This window comes from Enhydra lutris, unplaced genomic scaffold, assembly GCF_002288905.1.
Source record: "Enhydra lutris kenyoni isolate GAN:26980312 unplaced genomic scaffold, ASM228890v2 scaffoldscaffold88, whole genome shotgun sequence".
NCBI lineage: Eukaryota > Metazoa > Chordata > Mammalia > Carnivora > Mustelidae > Enhydra > Enhydra lutris.
Genome location: NW_019154172.1, coordinates 3,399,202 through 3,412,024, shown reverse-complemented (window position 1 = coordinate 3,412,024; position 12,823 = coordinate 3,399,202). Strand labels below are relative to the sequence as shown.

At 46.2% G+C, this 12,823-nt stretch overlaps 1 protein-coding gene across 2 annotated transcripts in view; it reads right to left on the bottom strand.

Moving 5' to 3' along the window:
• Positions 1 to 3,176: 3,176 nt before the first annotated feature.
• LOC111162074 (OTU deubiquitinase 7B) overlaps positions 3,177 to 12,823 on the bottom strand; it is a 56,522-nt gene continuing 46,875 nt past the window's right edge. For both annotated transcript variants that reach the window (XM_022526274.1, XM_022526275.1), the window contains 5 exons: positions 11,324 to 11,451; positions 10,862 to 11,011; positions 10,151 to 10,265; positions 8,727 to 8,811; positions 3,177 to 7,461 (listed from right to left, as the gene is read on the bottom strand). In XM_022526274.1, the coding sequence (XP_022381982.1) occupies positions 6,256 to 7,461; positions 8,727 to 8,811; positions 10,151 to 10,265; positions 10,862 to 11,011; positions 11,324 to 11,451 (1,684 nt within the window). In that variant the 3' untranslated portion in view covers positions 3,177 to 6,255. The remainder of the gene's footprint in view (positions 7,462 to 8,726; positions 8,812 to 10,150; positions 10,266 to 10,861; positions 11,012 to 11,323; positions 11,452 to 12,823) is intronic.

Genomic DNA, 12,823 nt, shown 5'->3' with positions numbered 1-12,823 from the left:
CTGAATCTTGTAGTTGAGAAGAGGGAAGTCAGGGAGAGGGGCAGGGGACAGCCCCAGGGAAAGGAGCGTTTGAGGTACACGGAGCACGATTAGGGGTCTTTTGAAAGGTGTGTCCAACCCAGCTAGAGGAGGCTCCTCGGAAACTTCAGTCGACTCTGGAGAGGGCGGGAGAGATGCCCAGCCCCTTAAAGGGGAATACACACAGTTTTGGAAAAGTGGAGGAGCCTGGAAAAGGTGAGGAAAAAATGGATAACTGGGGGGAAAAAACCCAGATTCTTTCCCCAACCCTAGATCCTATGCTCTTTCTGTTCACAAGCACTGGAAAGTATTTGAGGGGAGCAGTAATACCGAGTATTAACCCGGAGTAATTTGGGCTCCTTTTTTTTTGTCTTCTTGAAGGGGGTGGTGCAGTGGGAGGAATGCAAAAGCAGTTCAGGCTTCCTTGCTGCCTCCCCTGACACACCTGTTAGAAGTAGTAGGGAATTGGGACTCAGGGGATTTTTTGCCTGGGGAGGCCCAAGAAATGAGGGAGAAGAGTTAAAGCATGTTGTATATGGTTCTCCGGGGAGCATGAAACATACCTCGTGTGGAGGGTGCCCTGAGAACACTGGGGAGAGAAATGGAAATATCTCTTGGTCACAGACAAGTACAGGAGGGTATGTGCAAGTTCTGGGAGTAGAGGGAGGCCCAAGAAAGAGATCTTACTCCAAAACACACACACACACACACACACACACACACACACACACACACACACCCCGTGTGGGAAACCAGAGCCCACTCCAGGTACATGATCCCTCCCTCCAACCCAGACATCAGATCTCCAAATTAATGATTCATGTTCTGGACCTGCAAAACTGAGGGCTGAAAACCTCTATCAGTTCAACAGCCCCATCCTCCTGCAACCAGAGGAGCAGAGGTGGGTGGGGAGGACCCTAGGAGGGAAATAAAGGAACTGCAGTTAATGGCGCCTGGGTAGAAGGCTAAAGTTTGCATTTAGATGCAGAAAAAGACAGGAAATGCAATACAAAATAAGGGTTAACAAGCTGCTGTTTTATTGATGTTTGAGTCTGTACAGAGGCAGCAGACCTTAGGTGGGGGCCCCAGTTTTCCAAAGTGACACTCAACTCTCCCCTTAGCACACACCCTTCCGGCCTCAGCTGTAAAAGTTCCCGGTCTTGGCTGCTACTGTGGAAATAGTGAAGATATTGGGACACAGGAAGTTAACTCGGAACAGAGGCATACACCTGCTAGGAAGGTGGCCCAGAAGCCTTATTCTAGAAGTCCTAAAAGCTCCCAAGCACCCCCAACCCCACCTACTTTCCATGGTCCTCAATCTCTTAAGGGAAGAAATACTTCCCAAGGTCTCTTGCCATAGGAAGAGCTGTGTTCCACAATTTTAAAATCCCATTCCCCATTTTCCTCCTCCCCACCACCCTTCAAGAGCCTCATTCTATTCTTCATATTTTGAGGTATAGCAGCAGCAGAGGAATCTAGAGGGGAAAAAAAAAAAAATCAGGGGAATGGGGGGGTGGAAGCCAGAAAAAAGTTGGTGACTTGGATGAGCAGGGGGATGAAAAGGGGAAGCAGCTGAGGGCTAATGGGAGGACCGCCTCTCCGTATCCCCCACACCAGCAGAGGTTTTAAGTGGATGGAAGGAAGGATGCAGAAGCATGGGGCCATATCAGATTTTTCCATTTTCAGGATCCTGGTCTGGTTGCAGGTCTGTGCCAAGAGTGAAGGCTGCTGGGAGGGGCAGCTGGAGGGGGGGGGGGCGGAGCTGAGTGACTCACTAGATGAGTCACAGATCCAGTTATAAGCACAGAAAGAGGCCATCGTCCTCCCCACCCCTACCTCGCTCTGATTACCGTCAGCCAGCTTCCATTCCTCTTTCCTACCGCCCCTAACCCACGTAGCCAGTGAAGGGCGGTGGCATGGAGAAAGTCTCCATGAAGACGTCATAGTATTTTGTTAAGCTACTTAAGTACAGGGCCAAAACACCCTGAGATTTGCAGGCTGGGTATTTGACAAAGTGAAAGAGACAGGAGTGCCTGTGTGACTCACTGAATCTGCAGTTGAAGGGCCTGGAGGGGAAAAAGAAATTAGAAAAATCTGGGGTGCAGGTGATTCCAGGCCGGGAAGGGCTTCCAATGCCGTCATCCCATCTGTGTCTAGGGCACTGACTGGAGAAAGATGACCCAGAGTCTAGAGTCACTGGTGTCTGAGTAACTCAGAGACCGTCCTCTCCAAAGTGCCTTCATGGGAAAGACAAATGTGGCTGGAATCCTGGATGTGTGGCTGTTTAGAAAGGAGACCATTCGGAACCAGCTCCATTTCTTCTACTTCTGTTATCACTTCCCAAATACACAATACGAAGGCATTGCTAACTTTTATTTTATTGGTCTGGGAGCTTTAGTCTCTCTTGAGAAGAAACTGAGCCAAAGAGTGCTTCCCTCTAGGCCCTGTACAGCACCAAATTTCACACCATCCCCACTCCATACAGAGACTGAATCTTAAAAAAAAAAAAAAAGTTTTGATATAATCTTTTTATTTTGTAGATAGAATCCAGTATGGGGGAAAAACTTTTTATTAAACCTTGTAACTCCCAATAAAACGAACACAGATTAAGGTAGGAAACTGGAGACCTATCCTATAGAATACCTGCTCCATCAGGGCTGGGGTGGAGAATGTAGGGTGGAAGGACAGCACTGTCTTAAAAGGGGAAAAATAAGAACCCCAAATATTTCCCCTCTCCAATAAAAACCTCGGTAGGTACCCCAATGCCCTGGATTAAAGGAACTAAGTGCACTTATTTAAGACCAAGAGATCCCATCCCTCAGCCAGGATTACAGGATCTGCCTTCCCCTTCATCCAAATACCCCTCCTTAACCAAGGAATTCTTGCTCATTTTGGGTGCACATCATGTACCCCTCATCTTCCCTCTCCCCAGCACAGTAATTGCATGGGCTTGCCTCTCCCACCCCCTCATCTTCCCAAAATACCACAAACCAACCAGAGTCTGTTTTCATTTCCCAGGCATTATTCCTTCACCCTCCATCCCACACAACCCCTCAAAGAATAAAGCAAAACAGTCTTTACTCATCCCTACAGAAAAACATCCATTGACTCAGGGCCCCTCATCCTTAGAATGGAGAATTTTTTTTTTTTTTAATGCTTCAATATATAGTTACCTTCCCAAATTAAACAAAAATAATTTAATTCTGAATAAAAAGCTATAGGGCCTAAAAAAAGCCCTATTCTATCATACTCACCCCTAGACAACCCCCCAGAATTTCTACTTTTATTTGAAAAGAGGTCAAATAAACTGGGATTGCTTAGTTTAGAAATCAAAACAAAAACAAACATGACACAAGTTTTCTGTTTTTGTTCATCTGTCCTCAGTTTTTAAAAACAAAACTATTAACTAGAATCTAGTAACAAATCAAGTCCAAACACAGCAGTCCAAAGGAGAATTAGAACTTTCCTGGTTTTACTCTCTGGGAAAACCCCTGGTTTGTTCCCATTCCTCTTGGTCCAGGCCAGAATCCTGTGCAGGAGACAGGCGCCGATGGGAAAGCTCAGTGAGCTGTGCCAGGTGCGAGCTGGGGCCCCCTATTGTTTGGGTGCACGTAGGGGATGGGGATGGAGGCTCAGAGGTGATGGTCTCACCAGTGTTGTTCTAGCCCCAGAGTGAGGTGAGCAAGGCACTCACTTCGGGCACAAAATTTAAGTGGTGCCCCAAAACTCAATAACCAATATACCATTTTAACGCAGTATTTTTTGAACATCAAAACCAATGTAAAACATCCACAACGAACTAGCTATCAAAATTGTAAGGACAGGATTCAACCCCACACTTGGTCAGTTCAGCTTATTTCCCCCACCCTAATCTCAGTCCCATTTGATTCTTAAGATTTTGATATTTTATTCATCATGCAGTTTTTTTGCATTGTATTTTAAATACTGCATTAAAACAGTATTTATCTTAATCACTGAGATTTCAGTACCCCTTAAAGTTCTGTACCTGAGAGAAGTACTCATCTTGTACTTGTCCCAGCCCTGTCCAGAAATATGTATATCCCCTCCTTTGGAACCGATTTCCTTTAACCTCAGTGATTACTGAAAACCATTCTATTTTCAGATAAAAGCCCAAGAATTAATAGCCATAGGAAATGATTAAATCAACAGACTATCAGATTTGAAAAATGAGTGACTTTGGAGTCTGCTGAGGAGAGAAGAACCTTTCTAAACTCTGAGCAGTTCCAATGAAGAAGATAGTCTTGACATCAAGTCTTGATAGGGTGAGCAGTTCCAATGAAGAGGATAGTCTTGACCAAGGGGGAAATGGGATGACAACTTTCCTGATTGGGCAGAAGCAACATATGGCAATTACAAATGTCCCCAACACACACACACACACAAACACAACCAGCCCACATCCAGTTTAGAGCAAATGTGGGGATGACATTCCATGAGATGGGTTAGGAGTACATACCTCAAAAGAGAAATCCACATACAGGAAAACAGCCCCAATTAACACTCTGAACACTTAAGTACACTTATTCCCCTTCTTCATAGTTACCCAGGAGTGTATACAATTGCATAGTTGATTTCCGCCCCCCCCCACCCCCCCCCGGCCCAGGGGGGTGGGGAAGGAAAGAAAGAAAGAAAGAAAAAGGAAAATTGGCCCAGGATAGGTCCTCCAGTTTAAAGCTCTTAGAAGTGGTGCTGGCCAGAGTAAAGGCTGTCCAGACTTGTGCTTTGTGCAAAATGCAAAGGCGCTCCCCATTCTGTGTCCATAGGCCCATTCCCACCCTCTGGGGAAAAGGCCTGAGTCAGGGAAAGGGGGAAACCCAAAGACAGATCAGCTCATTGGGAGTAATCTGTGATCTGTGGTTACAGTTCACTAAAATATATTTCTCTACCTTTTTATAAACTGCCCCTGTGTTTCAACATCAATCCTATTATCAAAAATATGTCTTCTTATGAAGTATTTTTTGTCTTATTTTAATAAACTAACCACAGATTAAGGTCAGCTATGGCTTAACAAAAGAAGCCGGGATGTTAAGTTCATTCTCCAAAAGTAGATAGGAAGGAGAAAGAATCATTTAAATAGGAAGAAAAAAAATCATTTTTTATAATGTTTTTGCTCACTGGGGTTTTGTTTCTTCTTAAAAAAAAAAAAAAAAACAGTTAAGATAAGTTGCTTCCTACAGAAACACAGCAGCAGAGGATGGTAGTACTCTAGGTTTTTGGTTTTGTTTGAAACAGTCTGGCCAAAGGTCTGTCCTGCTCCCGCCCCTCCCAGGGTGCACTCACACCCCAATGTGTGGTTATTGCTAAGTAGTTACAAAAGATCCCCTGTGCACCCACTCACCTAGAGAAGATTCAGCCCACACAGCTGTTCTTCTCATCACTCTTCCCTTCCCCTGAGGGAACATTTTTTTTTAATAAAATTAAAATCATTAAAAAAAAAAAATCACAATCTTAACTTAGCTGAGCTCAGCCCTCAAAAAGGATGAGCAAAAGATACAGGGCAATCAGCAATCTCCTCTCAAACTAGAACAGATGACAGATGGCTGTTTAGAAGGAAATAAAACTTGAGAGGAAAAGGATTCCCCTTTTAAATTCTTCCCTTTCCCATCTCAATAAATGGATGTAAACTAACCCCCCTCCTAATAAGCACCCATTGAGCACACATTACTGCCTTGTCTTTCCAGATCCTTCAGGAGGAAGAATTGATCCAACCCTAATTTCTACCTTAATTCAATTCAATAGCAAATCTAATTCCCCAGTTTCCCTCCACACTCCCAACTCCACCGTCATGTACTTTTTTCCAACCTCCAAGAACTTTGGTCTGTTTTCTCTTTTATTGACTGAGAACCTCCTTTGCCTGCTCCTGCCCTGGGCCTCTGCCTGCCTCCCCACCCCCACACACTAAACCTTCCCCTCGTTTCCCTTGGTCTTGGGGTGTACCCAAGCAGTTATGAGACAGAAGCATCGCCTTTCCCCCTTGTACCTCCTCAGTCCCAGCAGGACTGAGGAAGGATGAGCGAGGCCCTCCAGGCACCGTCCAGCCCTGACCTGCTCTGCCCAGCCTGGCAGCTCTCCAGCGCACACACACTTCAAAAGTTTCCAGCCAGGCTCCCACCATCACTGCCTTTGCCCCATCCGCATGGGAGCTGGGTCTTGATGAGCTAATTCTTTGAGCTTAACTCTCTTTGTTTAGCCCCCCTTGCCCTCCAGGGCTCCCCCTCAGAACCTGTGCACCAGCAACTCCCCACCCGGTTCACACTCCCTCCTCCGCAGTTCTTCCCTGTAACAGCAGGAGCAGAAGTTGTTTGTCTCCGGGTGTCCATAGAAGCTGCAGTTCGGTTGTTTGCATTTGGTCTGGGTTGGAGGAAGCCCCCGGGGACCTCCAGCCCATCCATCTGGCTCAGGGGGCTCTCTGTAGCCGTTGCTATAGGAATCAGCCACGCGGAAGGGGGGTGGTAGCAGTGTGCCCCTGTGCCCATCCTTGGAGTGGCTGCCTGGCTCCAGAGAGGGGATGCAGTCCTGATGGGGGTAGGGTTGCCCTTGAGGGCACTGTCTGGGGAAGGTGGCATAGGGTGGTAGGCCCCCCCCACAAGGACCTCCTGCCAGCTGCCTCCGGGGTTCCTGGCAGTGGACTCCAGCCCCAGCAGGGCGAGGGATGGTAAAGCCCCCAGGATAGCCAGCAGAGAACGCCACTGGCTTGGATTCTGCTGGGGGTGCTGGCAGCAACTCCTCCCCGCCATCTGGCTCTGGCTTTTTGGCTGGAGGAGGCCCACTCCCTAACCCGCCATTCAGGATCTTCCTCTCCACCTCCTTCTGCTTCTGCTCTGCCAGGAATCTCTCCTCAGCATCAGAAAGGTAGCGCTGGATCATCTCCTCCTGGTACTGATGACGGTGACCCATCTTCAGGGTGCCAACAAAAATAAACTTCCCCTCCCCTTGCATCGCAATCCTCATAATGCTCAAGCTCTGCATCACCTCCTGGCTGTACTTGCTCCCTCCGTTACCCACAGACTCAGACATGGGCTTCTCAGACACGGCCCCATCCCCCACTGCCTCCTCCTTGCCACCCTTCCAGCTCTTCAGCGAGTTCTTCTTCTTCTTCTCCAGTGTCTCGGTGCCGCTGCTCACCCCTGACCCCGTCCCCACCCCTCCCGGCTTAGAGCCCTTGCTGTGCATCAGGCCTCCCATATTCTTCTTGAGCTTGCTGCCCAAGGTTTTGCCGAAGCTGCCCAGTTTGTTGGCCACAGAATCTGCTCTCTTCTTGTCTTTCTCCCGACCTCGCTTTGACTTCTCTTTCCGCTTGCTGCCCTCATTGCTCGTAGAACTGCTGCCAACTGACTCCTTGTCTGAGTCCCCAGACTCAGGAGTGGACCGGGGCTCATCTCCAGCTGAGGCTGTGGGGGACTCAGGTTGTGCCAGGGGAGCCTGGAGGATGTAAGAACAGGATTAATGGTTCTAGTCCCGTGGAAAAGGACCAATAACATCACCCCTGTGCACTCCCTCTCTGGAGTGCCTGCCTAGTTCCAGTGAAGGGCGGCTGTCATGGTGGGGTAGGGTCACCCAGGAGGGCACTGTCCTTCCCTAGCTCCAGTCAGCTCTCCCATGGACCAGGGAAAGACGTACCTAATACCTAAAATGCAATCTGACTCCCTTCTGTAATAAGGAGATAAAAAAATGAAGCCTGACATTCTTCTAGAGCAACGGGCAACTATATAATACATGGAGAGGAAGAACATTCCATAGATACTAGAATATTCTTTATTATAAATTTGTCTCTTTTTAAAAGATTTTATTTATTTGGCAGAGAGAGAGTATACAAGTAGGGGGAAGTGGCAGGCAGAGGATCAAGTGGGACTTGATCCCAAGACCCTGAGATCATAACCTGAGCAGAAGGCAGAGGCTTAACCATCTGAGCCACCCAGGTGCCCCATTACAGATTTCTCTATGCCTGGGGTGCCGAGGTGGCTCAGATGGTTGGGTGTCTACCATTGGCTCAGGTCATGATCTCCAGGTCCTGGGATCGAGCCCCATGTCAGGCTCCCTGCTCAGTGGAGAGTCTGCTTCTCTCTCTACCTCTCCCACTGCCTGTGCTCTCTCTGTCTCTCTCTCAAATGAATAAATAAAATCTTTTAAAAAAAAATTTCTCTATGCCAGATTCTGCCCCAAATTAATCTCCAGGAAGACGTAACTAACCACAACCAAGCCTAACCATTCTGCAACCCCTCCACTTTTAGATATTCAGCACTGGGGTCTGGCTGTTTGCCCTGTTCCTGTGTTCCTGTTCTATTTAGAATGATGACCTTCTCAGAACCTACTGGATCAGTCTCTTAAGGAGACTTAAGCAATTCTGTCTCTCTGGTACCTGCCACAGAAGTCTACATATGTAAGGCTTGGAACAAAGTAATGACGATCCAAAGTTCACCAAAAAGTCTAGAAAGCTTTTCTTGAAGAATGTGTTTTAGTATCAAAAAGCAGAGCTGGAGAGGAGCTATGGAAAATGGAGGGCACTAACAGGTAAAAAGGCAGAAAAGAGTGTCTTTTGGAACTCATCTGATATTTTCCAGTTATTCCTAACCTTGAATGGTTAGCTATCACTCAGAAGCGATTTAGAAGGAGACCATCACCAAATCACCTTGCTAACCCGTCACTGAAATCGAGGCCGGACAGGGTGGGGTGGGAGAAGTCCTCACCTGTGCGTCGGAGGACACTGGGATCCACTTCACATTCATGTAGCCATGCAGCAGATGCAATTTGACCTCTAGGGACAGGATTACACTGTGAAGAAAAAGGAAGAATTAAAAACATCCCATGAGGGGCACCTAGGTGGCTCAGTTGTTAAGTGTCTGCCTTTGGTTCAGGTCATGATCTCAGGGTCCTAGGATCGAGCCCCACATCAGGCTCCCTGCTCAGCAGGAAGCCTGCTTCTCCCTCTGCCACTCCCCCTGCTTGTGTTCCCTCTCTGTTTCTCTCTCTCTCCGTCAAAGAAATAAAATCTTAAAAAAAAAATCCCATGACCTTTAAAAAACAAAGTGTGTGATCCAGTTGGGAGGATGGAAAAGGGCTACATGGCTTGGGACTCAGACAAGGTTGGGTCTGAATTATAGCTCCACCAATTAGTACTAAGCTTTATGACCTTGAGGCAAGTCACTTCACCCTCCCTGAAACTCAGCTGGGGTTGGTAATGGACATAGATAATATCTACCCTGTAGTATTGTTGTGAAGATTAAAACAGTATTGGAAGGGACCCAGCATAATGCCTGGAAAACAGGAAATATTGACTGAACAGTAGCCACTATTGTTGTTGGTGTAAATATTATTAAGACGGAACTTTTGATATTTAGGTGAGAACTTATTTTGAAAGCCATAAATTCGGAGTTTTTAAATCAAACCCTCTCCATTAGATCCCAATGTCAGGAGCCCAAAGAAGGAAACACTGGACAGGAGGTAAGAGAGGAGCTTTTATACCCATACCCTCTTTGTAGGAACCCGTGGAAGGCAAAGGCGGAAGACTAAACCTGCTTTGGGAGGCCGCAGGGAGGGGGGCTGTCAGAAAGAACAAATGTTTCTTGCTATTTAAATTCAGAAGGCAAAAATCCAAAGCAAACTAACTATTTTGGTCAGTTACTTAAAAACCCCTCTCATGGACTGCCTGGTTGGCTTAGCTGACAAAGTGCACTACTCTTGATCCTGGGATTGTGAGTTTGAGCCCCATGTTGAATGTAGAGAGTACTTAAAAAATAAAATCTTAAAAAAATTTTTTTAAATAAAATAAAAACCCTCTCACTTGGGCTGGGATTAAAAAGAGTGACTTGATTATCTTGATTTTCTGATGACTGTTTTGGAGACTCTGGGATGTATCAGTAGATGACCATTCCTCATATTATAAGGAAAGAACAAGTCGCAGTCCCAGGATTTCCCTCTCTTTCATGGGGAGACAAAGCAGCTGCATGTTCCAAGAATCCTGGTGCCCAACCTGTCCCCTGTGTTTCCATCTTCCCAAAACTCCGGAGCTAGGATGTGACTGTCTTGCCTCTAAGCTGAGAAGAGTCTCGGGGGAAACGGATGCTGAAGTGGAAAAGACACTTCATAGATGGGAAGGCTACGCCTGCCTCACCTGGCCAATCGGACGTTGTCACTGTCATCTTTGCCCCACTCCCAGCCCTTTCCAGGGTCCACAGCAAAGTGCAAGGGCAGCAGCTTATGCTCTGAATCTGTAAGTGGGATCACAGCTGAGGAGGAAGAAACATGTCATCAAGGAGTCTCCTTAAGAAGAGAGGAAGGAAACTGAACACAAACTGACTTCATTAAAAAGGAGGCTGGATCGTATCACAGGTCTCAAACTGAGCTCACTCCTCAGTTTTCACATGTGAATTACACTGGCATCAAAAACAGACAGACTGGTTTTCCCTCACTAGCCAACACACAATTTAGGCCACTAATCTCCATGACTCCCCACCAGTCAGTCAACAAACACTCATGATATTCTTGCCAGTTAATGTGGATCAAAAAATTCAAAGCATTATTAAGACAAACACAGCAAAGCATCACTAGAAAGGTTCTATAACCTTAATACACACACTCTTCACTCCAGAACAGGAAGCAGCAAATATAGGCAGGCTACTGTTTTTTCCCCAAAGTTCTTTGTCAAAATGTTTTTATGTTTAATTTAAACACCCTGGAGTATCGTTGGCTTAGTAAAACCTTATCAGTGTGCACTGCCTGGGCTTGCATGTCACTTAGTTCTTCCCTCCTACACTCTCTCCCATTTCAGGTTTTCCAAGTGAAAATAAAGCACACCCAAAGACAACAACACCGCATTCAGCACCTTGGTCCTTGGCGTTCTCCTTCTGTTCCATGGACACAAGTGCAGAGAAGTGGGCCTGATCATAGGCAAGCACCAGAGGGGAGCGGTGACACTGGCTCGCTGGGACCTCCAAGGGCAGATAGATTCCCCCAAAGGGAATAGGAGCGAACGCTGCAGCAAACCACAAAGACTGTTATTCAGGATGTGTTCTTGCCTAGAGGGCAATCCCCACGCCCCACTCTACCAAGGGAGCTCCCCTTTCACTCACTCTAACCCCTGGTTAATCATTCTTTCTTAAGTTAAGAATCCTCATCAATTAACCCCAACTGCTTTGCATTCAATCTCTATAGAGAATTTTGCATCGTTCTAATGTATATCTTGTCTCTCCCCAAGGGTCCATATAGCCCCTTCCTTCCCTCCTCTCAGTGCTTAGGCCAAGGCTCTGCAAACAGAAGGTGCTCAGGGCAGGGAGGACTGACTCACCTTCCCCTCCAGAGTCCCTCAGCATGGTGTCGGCCACGACGACTATGGGCCTCCTAAGCACATGGGCAAGGACAAAGACGTGGAATTCTTCTAGGCTCTCATATACAGGCTCCTCTGAACTCTCCACCCTGGAGTTGCAGGAGGGGAGACAGTGGAAGGGGTACAGCGGAGGGGAGAGGGAGGAAAATCAAACAAGACACCCCTGAAGACCAGTCCCACAAAGAGGAAAAAGAGGAATGTCCTTTCCTGGTTTTCTAATCTTAAGGCTGCCATGGACATAGCTGATTATTTTATGCTACCATGGCTATTTCTATTCCTGTTTCAGAGATGAGGAAATCCAAGAAAGATTTGAAGGCCCTAGGGCTAAAGTAGTGTTAGGAATCTGGAAGTAATCCCTTGGTTAAAACCAATCTTGCTCAATAGCCTTCCCCAATCTGCTTTATCCGATAGCTCAGGACACAACTGTGTAGCCTCACTTTACCCATCACAACCGCCCACACATCACATGCATCAAGTCCTACATAAAAAGGAAAAAAAAAAAAAGGAAACAAAAATTCCTCTTCCTACGTTCCCTTACGTGAAAAAGAGCATCTCACACCTCACCATATCTACCTAGTAGCCAAACACAAGTCTGAAATAGTTACTCTTCTTTATCTCTCATCTTAATCACCTAGCTTGACCAATTCTATCTCTTACCTGTCTCTTGTGTCTCTCTCCTCCCGCCTGTCTGCAACCCACCACTCTTGATCACACCCATGGCCTATCTCCTGGATCACTACAACCGCACCCAGTCTCACTGCCCTCTTCTTCATCAGCCACTCTGCTAGCAGTGTGTTCAAATACACGAATTTGCTCCTATCACCCACGTATACACAATTCAGTGGCTTCCTGCCCCCTGCAGCAACATGATTCAATACAGGGTATTTGGTACAAATGCAAATTTCTAGGCCATAGCTCAGTCCAACTCAATTGAAGTTCCTTAGGGTGGGGGCCCCCAAATCCACACTTTAACAAGCCTCCCAGATTATTCTTATGCACACTGAAGTCTGGATAGGTTATAATTTTTAACTGTGTTACAGAAAATTTCAAAATTTTAAACATTCAAAACTATAAAAAATATTATACCTAAACTCTCATGTAACCATCACCCAGCCTCAACAATTATAAAACACATGGTCAGTGTCATTTCATCTAGACCTTGATCTATTTTACTATAAACCCCCACCCCAACCCACCAGATTATTTTGAATCAAATCCTAAACATCTTATCATTTCATCCATAAATTTTTCAGTTTCTATCTCTAAAAAAAGAGAGGACTCCTATTAAAAACAACCACACAACCATTAATATCAGACTTTAAAAAAAATTTAACAATAATTAAACATACAGACATTGTTCATGTTTCCCCAACTGTCTTATAAATGACCGTATGTTTCCACTGGCTGATTTGTCTAAGAGTGTTTAAACTTAGGTTCTCTCTCCTTTATTATTTTCCTTGC